At 44.0% G+C, this 13,539-nt stretch overlaps 2 protein-coding genes across 13 annotated transcripts in view; one reads left to right on the top strand and one right to left on the bottom strand.

The window, feature by feature from the left end:
* The first annotated feature begins 318 nt into the window (after nt 1-318).
* LOC108136792 lies at nt 319-1,294 on the top strand. Its single transcript, XM_017258167.2, has 2 exons — nt 319-503; nt 565-1,294. Exons 1-2 carry the CDS (start codon nt 330-332, stop codon nt 1,081-1,083), a joined length of 693 nt encoding a protein of 230 aa, XP_017113656.1. The 5' UTR covers nt 319-329; the 3' UTR covers nt 1,084-1,294.
* An 845-nt stretch (nt 1,295-2,139) lies between these two features.
* The window catches only part of LOC108136789 (putative transcription factor capicua), a 44,918-nt gene continuing 33,518 nt past the window's right edge, over nt 2,140-13,539 (bottom strand). For 3 of the 12 annotated variants that reach the window (XM_017258153.2, XM_017258159.2, XM_017258154.2), the window contains 12 exons: nt 10,806-11,540; nt 9,373-10,673; nt 9,075-9,291; nt 8,720-8,998; nt 6,694-7,379; nt 6,219-6,633; nt 5,834-6,158; nt 5,611-5,777; nt 5,454-5,546; nt 5,110-5,309; nt 4,851-5,046; nt 2,140-4,689 (listed from right to left, as the gene is read on the bottom strand). In XM_017258153.2, coding sequence (XP_017113642.1) covers nt 4,673-4,689; nt 4,851-5,046; nt 5,110-5,309; nt 5,454-5,546; nt 5,611-5,777; nt 5,834-6,158; nt 6,219-6,633; nt 6,694-7,379; nt 8,720-8,998; nt 9,075-9,291; nt 9,373-10,673; nt 10,806-11,540 — 4,631 coding nt within the window. In that variant the 3' untranslated portion in view covers nt 2,140-4,672. Of the gene's footprint in view, nt 4,690-4,850; nt 5,047-5,109; nt 5,310-5,453; nt 5,547-5,610; nt 5,778-5,833; nt 6,159-6,218; nt 6,634-6,693; nt 8,085-8,719; nt 8,999-9,074; nt 9,292-9,372; nt 10,674-10,805; nt 11,541-11,647; nt 11,948-13,539 lie in introns of those variants that run through there. The other 9 variants (XM_017258160.2, XM_017258162.2, XM_017258163.2 and 6 more) reach the window with 8 other exon arrangements.

Below are 13,539 nucleotides of genomic sequence, written 5' to 3'. Positions count from 1 at the left end.
GGCATTGGTGGGCTAAACAGCCACAGCCCAATAAAAAAGTCTTCGAATTTAGAATGATTCCATTACCAGTATTTGGGGTATTGTTTATATGTGTCATAGGTGTTTTGCCAGTTCCCAGGTAGATACTAGGAATTCTCCCAAATTTTAACTACCAATAACCGTAAACAAAATTAAGATTATGAAGCGATAAGAAAAATTCACGGTTATTTGGCGAAAAATCAAAAACAAGCATAAACCGCCCGGTAACTGATAAGGGTTGAGAATATGGAACTATATAAGCCTCGGACCAGGTCGACTCAGACTAAAGTGAAAGGAAAAGTGAAAGCAAAATGAAATTCTTCAAGGAGATCCTGCTTATAAGCTTGGGTATTTTTTGCTTCTTGGGTGGATTGAATGCCCATGGCATGATGTTGACTCCACCAGGAAGATCTTCACGTTGGCGCACCGATTCATCGGCGCCAACAAATTATGATGATAATGCATTATATTGCGGTGGTTTATGGGTAAGATTGTGGCAAGCAAGTGATTTTACGGATTTTATTTAATGTTCGTTTTATCCTTTAGAAACAAACCGAAAATGGTGGAAATTGTGGACTCTGCGGCGATGATTGGAGCTTGAAGCAGCCACGCCCTAATGAGCTAGGCGGAAAATATGGCAGTGGTGTGATCGTAAAGAGCTATGCCGACGTGACCGAGACTGAAATTAGCGTTAGGATCACTGCCAATCATCTGGGCTACTTCCGGTTTCACATCTGCAACCTGGATAAAAATGGTAGCGAATCGGAAGAGTGCTTCAATCAGTATCCTTTGAAGTTTGCAGATGGCAGCACGAAGTACAAGATCAACACAACAACTGGAGATATACCAGTAGTGGTTCAACTTCCCACCGAGCTCAACTGCATCCATTGCGTGCTCCGCTGGACCTATACGGCGGGAAATAATTGGGGAGTGTGTGAGGATGGGTCAGGGGCCATGGGCTGCGGTGCCCAGGAAACCTTCATCAACTGCGCCGATGTCAGTGTTCTGTCCTCAGCGAGGAGTATCTTTCACGAGGTGCCAGTGGAGGTGGCGGAATCGGTATAAATCTGTTTGCACGGAGGCCAATCAAATAATTTTCATAATCTCAATAAATTATTTATTCGTTTTCTTAAAAATGTAGTCCTTATATATTTTATTTGATTACCATGCCAAAAAGAAATCGGTTTTAGTTTCTTGTTTCCAAGTTTCCTAGATGTCAGCGAAAACGAAAATTCAAGACCTCTAATGAATAAACACTCCACAAATTATGAATGTATATTTTTCTTTTATTCAATAAATTTATTATCGTATATATTTATTTATACATACATATATATGTGTGTGTTTCGTGTGTTTGTGTTAGTGGTTTGTTGGTAAGGACCGTTTGTCTTGGAGGCCAAGGGCTAAGCAATCGATTCTGCTCAGATCGTCCTTTGATCTACTAATTAAATAATTTCTTTCAAAAGCCTCTGCCTCCGACGTGTTCTTAATGATCGGATGAGATTTGCACATTTGAATAATTGAATATTCTGTTTTAGTATTTGTATTTGTTTTCTATATCCTGTATATGTTCGTAATTGTATATTGTATTTTAATATTCGTAATTTGTCTTAAGTGTGGCTTACAAAATACATTTCACAATAACTGGCTTATTAGTTAACTTCACAAATAAGTTGTACATATAATTTATATTTGTATTCTTCTGTTTTTATTTTACAAAGCCTTCAAAAGTCAATTGCAAATCATAAGTCGGGAAATTTCACTACGAACTTAAAAATCGCATTGTAACTCCAGAATTGTGCCATCAATCATTGACTTAAGAATATTTCTTGTTTTTCGGTTATCATTTAACAATTAACTAAACCAACCGCAAACAGCAGTATGTAACCTCGATTGCCACTAGAGATGTCATCAATCAGATGATTGTAGATATATATTTAGCTCTACGTATTGAGGAGAGCTCAGCTACGATTAAAAATGCCCTCCTCGATTAAAAACTATAAAAAACACACGCTCCTTTATCGTCAAAATGTGCGAATCGCTCACAACTGAATTACAAGAGTTTTGTACCCTTTCTGGGTTTTCGTTTCGAAATCTCCTCCATTTAAAAGCATTTTAAAATACAGTGGATGCCGTTTGACAAAAATAGATGTATATATTTATATATTAATGTGGGAAGGAGCCCTTTGCTTTTTTACCAAATATTTTGTTATAAAAGCACCTTATAAATTTTACACTTACTCGCAAAGTGGGCACACTTGCCTTGCTTGTATAAATAGCTAAATAGTTCATCTTTTTTTTTTACTTTGTTCAAAACATTATACAACACTATCTGTATTTTTGTTTTGCTTGTAATACCTGAATTTTAGAATTTTGTATCCGAAACGCCGTTTTTTGTTGTGTGTTTTCTGACTGAGATTGTTTCCCTTTTGTTCTCATTTTAGTAATTGCCAAAAGTTTTTTCAGTATTTCCTGTTATTTTTCCTTTTTCCGTATTTTACTTTTTGAGTCCGAAATGTTGGTGTCCAAAAATGTTCTTTGTTGTATCAACTTCAAGTTTTCGAACTCCGTGAAGGTCAGAAAGTTAGTGTTATGTTTTCATTTGACCTAATTGACAAACATGTTTTACTTAGCTCTATTGAGGGTTCGATAAGTGAGTAATGTTAGTTAAGCTTTGTCATTGGCACAAGTTTGCTTGCTAAGGGGAGGAGTTCGGGGGGAGGTGGCGAAAATAAATAGAAAATTTATATGTGTTCCTTCTACAATTAAGTTCACACATTGGTTCGAATTTGCTTAAAAACTTGGTTTTATTTTTGTTTTATTCGTATTTTTTAACATTAACACGCTACAGTTTACACGCTCTTTTGCTTTTTATCATATAAAATTTCGTTTGTTCACTAATTAATACAAATAACTAATAGGTAATTATAACTTATCGTCATAAAGAAAGTATAATTAAAATATTATTAAACACAAAACTAAAAAAAATTATAAACGACTACGTGAGTTGATTTTAAATTTTAAAAATTTGTTGATTTTTTATTTTATTGTTCTTGTTAATTTCTATAATAGCAGCGTCCAGCAAGAATGGAACTAAATGGAAGCAGCATTCAATTAAATTCACACGTTGAATATTTGATGATTTTAATTATTGCGTATTAAAATTATTGTAATACCTATAATGTGAATATTGTTACTATAATTTTTTTTTGCGTCACTAGCTTATTTTTTTATATTGAGTGTATATCTGTAAGAGTTTTCTTTAATTTTGCGAATTCTTTGCAACTGTTGCTTCTTGAGGGAAAAAACGTTAATTATAGATAAGAACTGTGACTGACATTGGGGGAAGAAAGATTTGACAAAATATTTAAGTTTAAAAAGCCACATAATTAATAACATAAATCAGCGACAACATAAAAAATTAAACAATTCACAAAGAACATTATTTTGCATTTCAATAAAATGCAGTCATATACTTAAAACATTAATTTACAACTAAATGTATTTCAACCGAAATGATAAACAATATTAAATAGTATATTGCAGCAACAGTGGAAGACAGTTAGTTCTCTCATTCTCTCTCTTTTTTTTTTTTGTTTTCTTTCAATCGTCTGTAATAAATTTCTTTCAATTATTTTCTTTTTTGTAGTTTATTTTTCGGTGTGTGTACAATTTAAAAACAGGCTATGCTAAAGTAATAATAATAAAAAACTATATATAAATTATAATTCAATTAGACAACAGTGTAAAAAGCCAATTAAAGGAAATGTACATACAATTTAAAACGATTTGTTTTCGCATAAACTTTGAGAACAAAAGCAAACAGTTTAAAAGCATTTAGATGTGTGAAAGTGGGTGTTAATGCGGGTGTTTTGTAGGGATTTGTTCTCGTTTAAAAATATTACGACTAAATATACAATACAACTACAGTGTTCATTTCAAGTTTCTTGCTGTTTGATTTATACAATTCTTTGCTTGTGCTTAATACACTTCAAAATTAATGTGCAATTTAAGTTAAAGCTTAACCGCTATTTCCGTAATTTTCTCTTAGCTCTTGCAATTTGTTAGTTGCAGTTTCGCCTGTAAATTAAAACCTAAGCCGTTACGCCGGGATTATACAATGCTTTCATTATGTATGTACTTCATATGTGCTTCAAAAGTTCAAATTTTCATCAAAATTTCTACCTCTTCTCCTGATTTATTAAGCTGCATAATAAATTCATTCGTAATAAGTTTCTCATCTCCACTCTCAAATTACGTTGCTTGTACATATTTTGTATGCCTATTGTAATTAAAAATGTGTAATATCTTTTATTTTCTTTGTGTAACTTCTCTCACTATTTGCAGTTTATAATAAAAACTAGTAAACCATGCATTTCATGCATGAGCTGTAGCTAAGTGAGAGCTTGTTTTGTATATCTTTTTCATTTTGTGAGTGTGCGCTGCTGCAATTGTTGTTGCTGTCGATTCATTTACTATCCTTAAGTAATTTTGTCACATGCAGCAAACAATCTTTTGTCTTGTCCTGTTCCCGCCAAAGTCCTCGACCACATCCACTTTACTTGTACTTGTACTCGGCATCTGATTCAGTGGCATTGCGGACGGGATGCGGCTACTGCTCAGAGTGCTGTTATTGGTGTCCACCTGTCGTTTATTAATATTGAAAAACATCTGTACAATGTTTTCATTGAGAAAGGGAAACTAAATTAAAATTAAACTCAATTTATGAAGGACTAAAATAAAATAAACTCAAATCTCAAAACTATAGAATGAATTATTGGACTTTAAGAAATTAATTCCATTTAAGATTACTTTAGACGGGTTCCAATTACCTGCTGCATTGGTGGCCTGCACATTCAAGCCGGTGCTATTTGCACTCAACGTGGTCGACGACGAGTTGGAGTCGGACGGTGTGTTGGGACCTGCCGAGTGCGGAGTGCAGGATGCCTGGCCTAGCAGCTTCTGGCGCACCTCGCGTATCTTTAGCTGCAGATCTTGCTTGCGCGGAAAGACATCTATGTGCTTGGTCTGTGGATAGGTTTTAGCATTATGGCATCAACTGCTGGAATGATATAGAGGTGAAGAACTCACCTGAAAGGCAATGGTGGCCTGGGCAGTGGGAAAGTTGCCGTGCTCGGCAAACAGCTGCATGACCAGGTGGCGACGCGTCTCCAGCACCTTGCGGTGCCCCTTCTCGCTGGCATCGGACCGAGCGCTCTGGAGCGGTGTCTTTGGTGTTCTGGGCGAGCGGCCCGTTTGGTCAGAGCTCTCCAGTTCAATAAAGCGGTCGTCTTTATTAGGCATTTGAAAATGAAGATGAAAGATATAAAGTCAAACTCCTCTACTAGTTATAATAATTGTATTATCATTAAATTGAAGCTTTAACAATAATTGTTTAAAAACTGAATTTAAACATGTGAGTGGCTTAAGCTTACCCTTTAGCTCGTTGGTAAAGTCGGGACCAAAGAAACGCTGAGTGGTTGTGGGCGGTGCCGAGACTGGCTCCTCAATCGAATCGTCCTCGCACACTGAAAAGCATATTCAGTATTAGATATATTCAAATTTTCTGGACTATCTGATTTCGGGACTCACTTAGCTTCTGCACTGACGGCGGAGCCGTGTTCTTTTTCCGGTAATTCGTGCCATAAACGCGCGGCGAGGAGGGCACAGCGATGGCACTTGGCGACTGACAGTCCTCCGGCTGAAATTGCGGCAGAGCCTTGTACTTCTTCTCAAAGTCCACCTGCTTGAGCACACTGCTGTAAATGGATAGTTGTTAGATGAGCACATCAACCGGAAATTTTGATCATCTTACTTGTTCATCTCATCAGTTTTCTTTTTGAGGGCCGCTGCCGCTGATCCCGGAGCTCCCTTCATCGGAGACTTGGGCGGCTGGTTGATGGCGCTGTTGCTGCTGCTGGTGGTCGGCGTCAGGGGCAGTTGCTCATCGCTGTTCGGCGTAGTGGTTGATGATGTGGGCGTGGGCAGGGCCGAGCTGAGGCTGCTGCTGTTCACATGGCCAATGATCGGCGAAGAGGCATCCATAATTGTGGGCGAGTGCAACTTGCGGCTGATGTGCTGCCCATTACTGGCTCCCAGATTAGCTCCAAAGGACACATTATTCTCCGACTTGCTTTGAGCTAAAAGGATACGTTTCGTTTAGGATCGCTGTCCAAAGTTCATCTTGAGAGACCACATACATAGATTCTTGCGGCGCTGAAGCGGGGCTCGTCCCAACTGCGCCGGCGTTGGTGCCAGAATAAACTGCTGACCATCGGCTTCCATGTCGTTCTCATTGCCTCCACTCGCCGCTGCAGATGCACAGCCACCCATGCCCCCCTCCATGCTCCGTTCCGGCGGCGCACTCATGAGATATGTGGCCGACTTGGGAGTGGAGGGCATCGACTTGTACGAAGGCGAACTGGCCGGCGGTTCGGCACTGTGGCTTGGCGTGTATCCGTGCAGCAGCATTGTGGGCTGCGCACTGACGGGCGGCGGCAGCGAGGACAGACCGTTGTGGTTCTTGAAGATGTAACTTCCTGGCGCAAAGGCGTCCAACTGCAAGTGCTCCAGACTGGGCGTACCTGGCTGGTGAGAACGCTGCAGCAGAGGGTACTGAAATTAATAACATAATATCATCCAAATGTGTTGGCAGTGAACTTTAACATCACTTACCGGGTTGCTCATGGCGAACAACATCTTTTGACCTTGTCCTGGCCCACCTCCCATGATCTGGGCGGGCGCTGATGCCGGAGGCGTGGCAATGCTGGCCGCATGTCCCAGTCCCATGCCCGCCGGCGAAGATGGCACACACGCCTGGTGGGCAGCTGCAGAACAAGAGGTGGAATTGGAGGATGAGGAGGGTGTTGAGGTTGAGTTAATCATGACTATGCTGGAGCCACTGGTGGCCACAGGAGCAGCCGATGTTGTTGCTGTGATGGTTAGTTCGTTGGCATTACTACTACTATGATTTGTGGCCGTCGCTTTTGTCGTGGATGTTGCCGTTGCCGTTGTTGCTTTGAGGATGCGGGCATTGGCTGGCAAGGTGATCTTATTGCCGGCATTGATGCTTATGAAGGACACGGGTCGCAGAGTGGCTGCTCCCGACACTGGTGTTGCTGGGCTGCCAGTCGCGTGTTGCTGGTTGTACGTGTTGACGTCGGTGATAAGCAGCATGGTAGCTGGCTGTGATGAGGCAACCTGCTCTTTGCTTGCCACCTTTGGCCCATCCTCCCTTTCGCCTTCCCCTTCATCGTCCTCATCCCCTTCATCCTGGCCGTGTAACGTGTCCAAGACCAAGGCATCGTAAAGGATCGCCGCGCGTCCTGTGCCCTTGTGGCTACCGCTCAGTTCGGCACCTTCTTGCAGCGTCAACAATTTTCGTATGATTGGCGTGGCATTGTTGTTAGTATTGCATGTAATTGTGGTTGTTGGTTGGTGTTGTGTTGGAAAATTGGAAAATTTATTAGGGGCTTCGTTACTGACTGGGTTCGACGATGATGATGATGATGTGGTTGTGACCGTGGCAATCACTGGTGAGCCCTGAACCTTCGGCTTGAAAAACAACGGCGGTGGAGTGTTGTGTGGATGGGAATGTGGGTGATGTTGCGTTCGTATGATGGTGAAGTGATTAATTGTGGGCGTGGGCACGCGGGTGATGACCGTCGGCGGAGTTTCGCCACGTCGATGGTGCAGATGCTTCAACTGTTGGTGCGGGGATATCGACGGTTGCAGCGGAGTCAAGGATCGCACTATGGTGAACTGTTTGCGCTTGATGGGGGTCACAATGGTGGCCACCGGCGGTGGCGTGGGTGTTGGCGTAATCACGGTCTTTGGCATCGCATAAGGGGCAAGATCATCGAAACCGGCACTGGCATTCACACTGGCCAGCTCCTGCATAAACTGCTCATCGTCCTCGTCATCTTCATCATCGTCGTCGTCGTCTTCTTCTTCATCCTCATCATATTCCTCGTCCGGTTCTGCGTCATTTAAGACCGCATTATCCTTGCCGCTATTCTCCCCCGACTTAGGGCCCTTTCTATTCTCTCCCCTTTTTGTTTCACCTTCTACAATCGATTGATTTTGTTATGGGTGAGGTGACAAAGATGACAGCGCGACAAAGGAAGATCAATAGTGGGGTGTGTTAATCGTGTGAGAGAGAAAAAGTGAAAGAACAGAGAAAAAGATGTTATGTTATGCAAAAAGCTTTCTTTGGAAAAACTTTGCAGATGAGCTGGCGAATGTTAAATGAAAAGTGGGGTATTGGGCGTGAGGCGATCGATGTAAGGTCTGGGAAGGTTCCAATTTTTGTATATCACCAACTTGGTTTTTGGCACAAAACACTACGAAAATAAAATCATACGACGTCAACAAATCATAGTAGAAATAATGCCAATTCTAGTTTACACTAAATAAAATGAAAATTTAAAGTATGATATAAAAACTATATATGGAAAATATGATTAAAATAGGTTACAAAAAAAAACACTACAAATTTATATTAAAACGAGGTCGCTTTAAAGCATTAAGACTGTTTTTAATTCAATATCAATGGCATTGTTGTCATGGGGTTAAAAATGATAAAACAGGTATTGCTATTGATAATTGTTCTAAATGCCAAAGCTTTATTACAATTGCAATTGTCTTAATGCCCGAAAAAACCCAGCATGTTCCGAGCCCTTTTCCGTCTCTGGTTTCTTACCTCTCAGATCCGTGGGACTGCGATGCGGATGATGCATGGGGTAGTGAAACTGCTTCTGACTCAAAGCCGTTGCCGTTGGCACATTGAAGTTGAAGACACGTGGCGGAGCACTGACCACGCCCCCTCCGGCAACGGATCCTGAAGCACCGTTCAGCTTGTATGGCGATGGCGGCTCCTGCTTGATGTCCTCCTGCTTGATATGTGACTGCAGGGGCGCAACGTCCTCTGGTTTGCACCCGCTGCCCTTTGGGCTAATGGGCATCGACTTGAAGGCGCCGCCTGCGGATTAAAAATTTAAGGGAATCCTTCGATTAGCATGGCATGGCGGGGTGAAGATTAGCGGGGGTGTGCTCGCCTGTGGGTTGGAATGGTGTTACACCGATTGGGTTCTTGGGACTAGTGTACTGCGTGTAGTTGGACATCTGGGTATATGACAGCATATTGCTCTCCAGCACTGAATGGGCCTTGATAGCTTTCGGTTTGACTGTGATCTCGCGTTCTCCTCCACTGAGCGGCGGTGCGGTCATGGCCTGGCCATTGGCACCGGGCATATTGTGCTCCTCCGCCGAACGCTGCAAATTAATCGAAAAACCAGTTAGGTTATGCTGTTTGCGACACAACAAATTAAAGTTTAATAAATCGATTTTAGGCACCTGATTCGCTTCTGGTTGCTGCTTGCGGAAGTCAAAGGGTGCGTCGTCCATGTCTGAGTCATTTACCCGCTCGCGACAGTGCAGATCCAGCTTCTTCACGGGCTGTTGCGGTTGCTCCTCCTCCACGACCAGCATCTGCTCATCCTCGTCGGAGGGCAACTCGTTCTTCATTAGCTTCCCATGGCCGCTGCTCTTCATCGAGATCGTGGTTGGCGCCTCATCGCAGGTGCTATTGTAGTTGTCGATCGTCAGGGGTATAATGTCACCCTGTAGATCAGAGGACATGCCCTGGCCACCACAGCTGCCGCTGCCTCCTGGCGTCGAGGGGCACATATCGTGCTCCAGGGAATCGGAGCCATCTACTGAAACCAGGCGCTGCTTTGCGTCACCCGTTCCGGGAGCTCCGCCCGCCTTGCCACCAGGAGTGGCCGTCGATGTGGATGACTTGCGGCGGTCCTTGGAACACCACTTCCACTCCGGGTGCAGCTTAAAGTGAGCATCCTTCACGGAGCTGGCTAGCTCGTGGTATTGCGCCTTCTGCTCTGGCTTCAGGGCGTACCACCACTCGCCCAGGATCTTGCTAACTGTGCGGTTGTCCTGATTCGGATGCTTCTTGTGGACCATCTTGCGGTGCTTCTTTGAGAAGATCATGAAGGCATTCATGGGTCGCCGAATCTTCTTGTTTGGCGGCTGCCCAGCCGCTGCTCCGGTCGCTCCAGCTTGCTGCTGCTGCTGTTGCTGCAGTGCGCTCAACGATTGACTTCTCCGCTTGGCAGCCGAAGTGGCTGGAGCACCTGCTGCTCCATCGCTGGCATCATGACACTCCTCCAGCTTGCGTATGTTGCTGGTGTGGGTGGCCAATCGCATGGCCGCCGTTTGTTTCTTACTGCTGCCACTGATCCCAGGTGTCGTGGCCTCGAATACATCATCGTCCAGTTGGTCGTCCGGCTCCTCCTGCTGCTGCTGTTGCTGCCTCTGGCTGGCCACTGCAGCCGCTGCTGCTGCCGCTGCCTTGGCATCATTCATGGAGCAGTTGAGCGGTTTGCCCGGCGAGCAGTGTGGTGCTGGCACAATCAATTGGTTGTTGTTATGGTTTAGCGGCATTTGCGGCGGCGACTGTTGCTGCTGTAGATGTTGCTGTTGTTGATGTTGCTGGTGGTGCTGCGGCTGCGGCTGCTGCTGCATCATCACTACACTGTAGTTGCTGCCCGAAGTGGTCAAGGTTGGGGTGGCCGGAGCTGGCGGCGCCTTGCTCATGGGCGTCATATGCGGCAGCAGTTTGTACCAGGGCGCATTGTAGCCTAAAACAAGAACAAGAAGTGAACAAGAAGGGTATTTTTAATTGGAAATTAACTGAGCTAAATCATTTTTTTTTAAATAAATAACTAAGAAGTAAAATTATTTTGGTTTGGGCTAGGAATCATTTAACTTACCGTTTTTTGGCAGCATCTTATCCTGACCCAAGGACGCCACTGTTGCCGCTGTTGAGGTGGGCGTGTTAGGCTGATGAAATGAAACCGTGGTGGGGGGCAGGGGCACCGTCAGCTGAGTGGCGTCCACAATCACGGGATGAAAGGTCTGACCACCGGATACCACCACATGTGGATGGTGCTGCTGACTGCTGGAGATGCGAATAACGCTGGTGGCATGGCCCACGCTGTTGTTGTTATTGCTGCTACCGCTGGTGGGTGGTGCCGCTGGCGCTGGCAAAATGGCAGGTGGCGGCGGCGGAGGCTGGTGGTGCTGCTGCTGCAGTTGGTGGTGCGGCGGTGGGGCATGCATCACCAGCGAAACGGGCGTCGTTTGCGGCGGCAGTGGTTGAGTGCTAGCAATCGATGTTGCTGTCGTAGCTGCAACATGAGTATTGTTGCTTTTGCTGTGGCTGCTGCTCGCTTCCCAGCCATTGTTGTTATTATTGTTGTTGTTGGCATTATAGAGCACCGGACTGGGTGTTGCTTTCCACTTAGAGTCGAGCGGTACGGCAACAGGTTGTTGCTGCTGTTGTTGTTGTTGCTGCGACTGGTTGGCGATGGGCGTAAAAAAGTTCTGTCTGTGACTGGCGGACACATTTACCGGCGAATGGGCGATGGCATTAAGCGGAGAGGCTCCGGCGTGGTTCACAGGTGAGGTGTACGAGGGCGTGGCAGATCGAGAGCTGCTTAGGGATACTATAAAAAATAAAAAAAAAGAAGGGTGAATAATTAAATCCTGCTTGTGGTAAAAACAAGCATGAGGGTGTTAAGACTGTCTCTCTCTTTCGATCTAATGGCATTACATAAGCACTGCAGATATAGTTTGGCCCCCAGCTCAAAGTCCTGGAACGCATTCATGACGTCCTTTCGGTCCTCTTGTGCATTTCCACGGAAATCTCGTCTTCGCTCGCCAACCGAATCCGCTTAAAATACACTTTTCTGCGCTCGTCGACGTCGTGTGTTTGTCACATTCGCTTTGTCCGTTGCATTCGCATCGCTTTGCTTTTTCCGTTCTTGCTCTTGGTTCTTTAGTTTTTGTGCTCTTGACAGTTCCCACTTTTCAGCATAAATGCGGCAATCGTCGATCCGATTCTTCAGAGACGTACGTTTCATTCCAAGGGCGGCGCGGCGACGTCGACGTCAGCAGCATAAGTCGAGCGCCGCTCTCTCTATCTCTCTTAAACTCTCTCCTTTTCTCTGAGCCGCCGCTCGCCATGTTTGTTTACCTGCCGTAAAGGTGTGTGCGTGCCTGGCCGCTCTCAAGTGCATTTTTGTTTAGGTAAAACGAATCAAAGGCAGGGCAAATAACAAGAAAAGAGCTGAATAAAAGAAAAGAATCTGTTGCGCTTCGCACGCAGTCTCTGCCGACGTCGACGTCTCTGCCTCCGCTTTGTTTCGTCTCAAGTGGCTCTGCCGCAGCGATCACGACGTATTTTACCTTCTGCAGGTGCTCAGGAATGCGTGGGCACAGTGGCATAGTACGCAGGGCCCCAGGGGTCAGAGGTGCCTACTACTTGTTCTAGATTTTAGAAAATTGTATGACGGTTTGTTTAATGATCCGCCCAAACAAATTTGTGTTCCAGAATTTAAATTTTATGTATGTTCACAGGATATTTAAAAAGGGTTTATTTGTCCCAATCTTAACTGTAACTCGCATTAGTATGACGTTTAACATCTTAAAACACTGTAACCCTCCACAATTCCTGTATCCCCCCAATAAAAGTCCTTTGCACGCCTCTGCCTTAGCATCTTCCTTCGTTGCTGCTGCGCAGTCGCTGTCGCTGCCGACGTCGCTGCGTCTGGCGTGTAAATCACGCTGCGGTCACACTCTCAAGTGGCCGGGCGGGTGGAGTGGTAGGGGCAGTTCTCTCTCCCTCTTTCTCTCCGGCGAACAATGGAACCCTTGATGCGTTTTTGGGATCGAAATTGGAATCGTACACGACCTTTGCGCCGCAGCAGCGACACCTTTCATGAAAAGCGGCGGACAAGCGGACGGACAAACGACCTTTGTTGAGGTGTGTGAAAAATGGACAGGGGTCGGGAGGACGGTAGGGAGAGGAATACAGAAAGAACGACGGCGCTGCTACAATAAAACTTTATGATATGCATTTTATGGTGAATTGGAAATGCATCGAACTAGAAAACATGATATGAGAAAGGTCCGGTTGCATCGACTGGAGCAAGTGCGCTAACCTTTTGCGCTAACGTTTGCAAATCCTTAACATTACAGCATCATTATATAAGTCAATTTATTGAAATAAAGAACAGTTTCGACAATATTTTAAAAATTATCATAAAAATCCGAAAACGAAAATTAATCTTTTCCTAAAATAATAAGTTTTATAACAATCGTTACATGGTATTTTCATAGTATAAGGCTTTATATACTAATAAAACATATTTAAATTATCATTTTTCATAAAACAGGTTAGGGTTTGCAATGAGCCGTTTTAATATCAGATATTCTCCTATTATAAGCCATAAGCTTAATATACCAGTCATAAGCATAAGAACATTATTTTAAATCATAAAACCTTTATGCATCGTCTAATAAACCTCTTTGTTGAAGCGAATTTAATGTTCCAAAGGAGCTTGACAAGCCATTTATTGGAGTTCTGCTTTTTATGGTCTTTTAACAAACACTTTTTACAGTGCCCCAGAAATCCGGTTATGCTCTGAATGAAAAACATTCGTT

Source organism: Drosophila elegans, unplaced genomic scaffold (genome assembly GCF_018152505.1).
Source record: "Drosophila elegans isolate 14027-0461.03 unplaced genomic scaffold, ASM1815250v1 contig_476, whole genome shotgun sequence".
NCBI classification, from domain to species: Eukaryota; Metazoa; Arthropoda; class Insecta; order Diptera; family Drosophilidae; genus Drosophila; species Drosophila elegans.
This window is presented reverse-complemented; position numbering and strand designations above follow the sequence as displayed.

Bases quoted from the DNA above. Each gene is read 5' to 3' on its own strand.
- LOC108136792 (XM_017258167.2), top strand. From the start codon at position 330: ATGAAATTCTTCAAGGAGATCCTGCTTATAAGCTTGGGTATTTTTTGC. The intron at 504-564 runs GTAAGATTGTGG...TTTATCCTTTAG, and splicing joins TATATTGCGGTGGTTTATGG to AAACAAACCGAAAATGGTGG.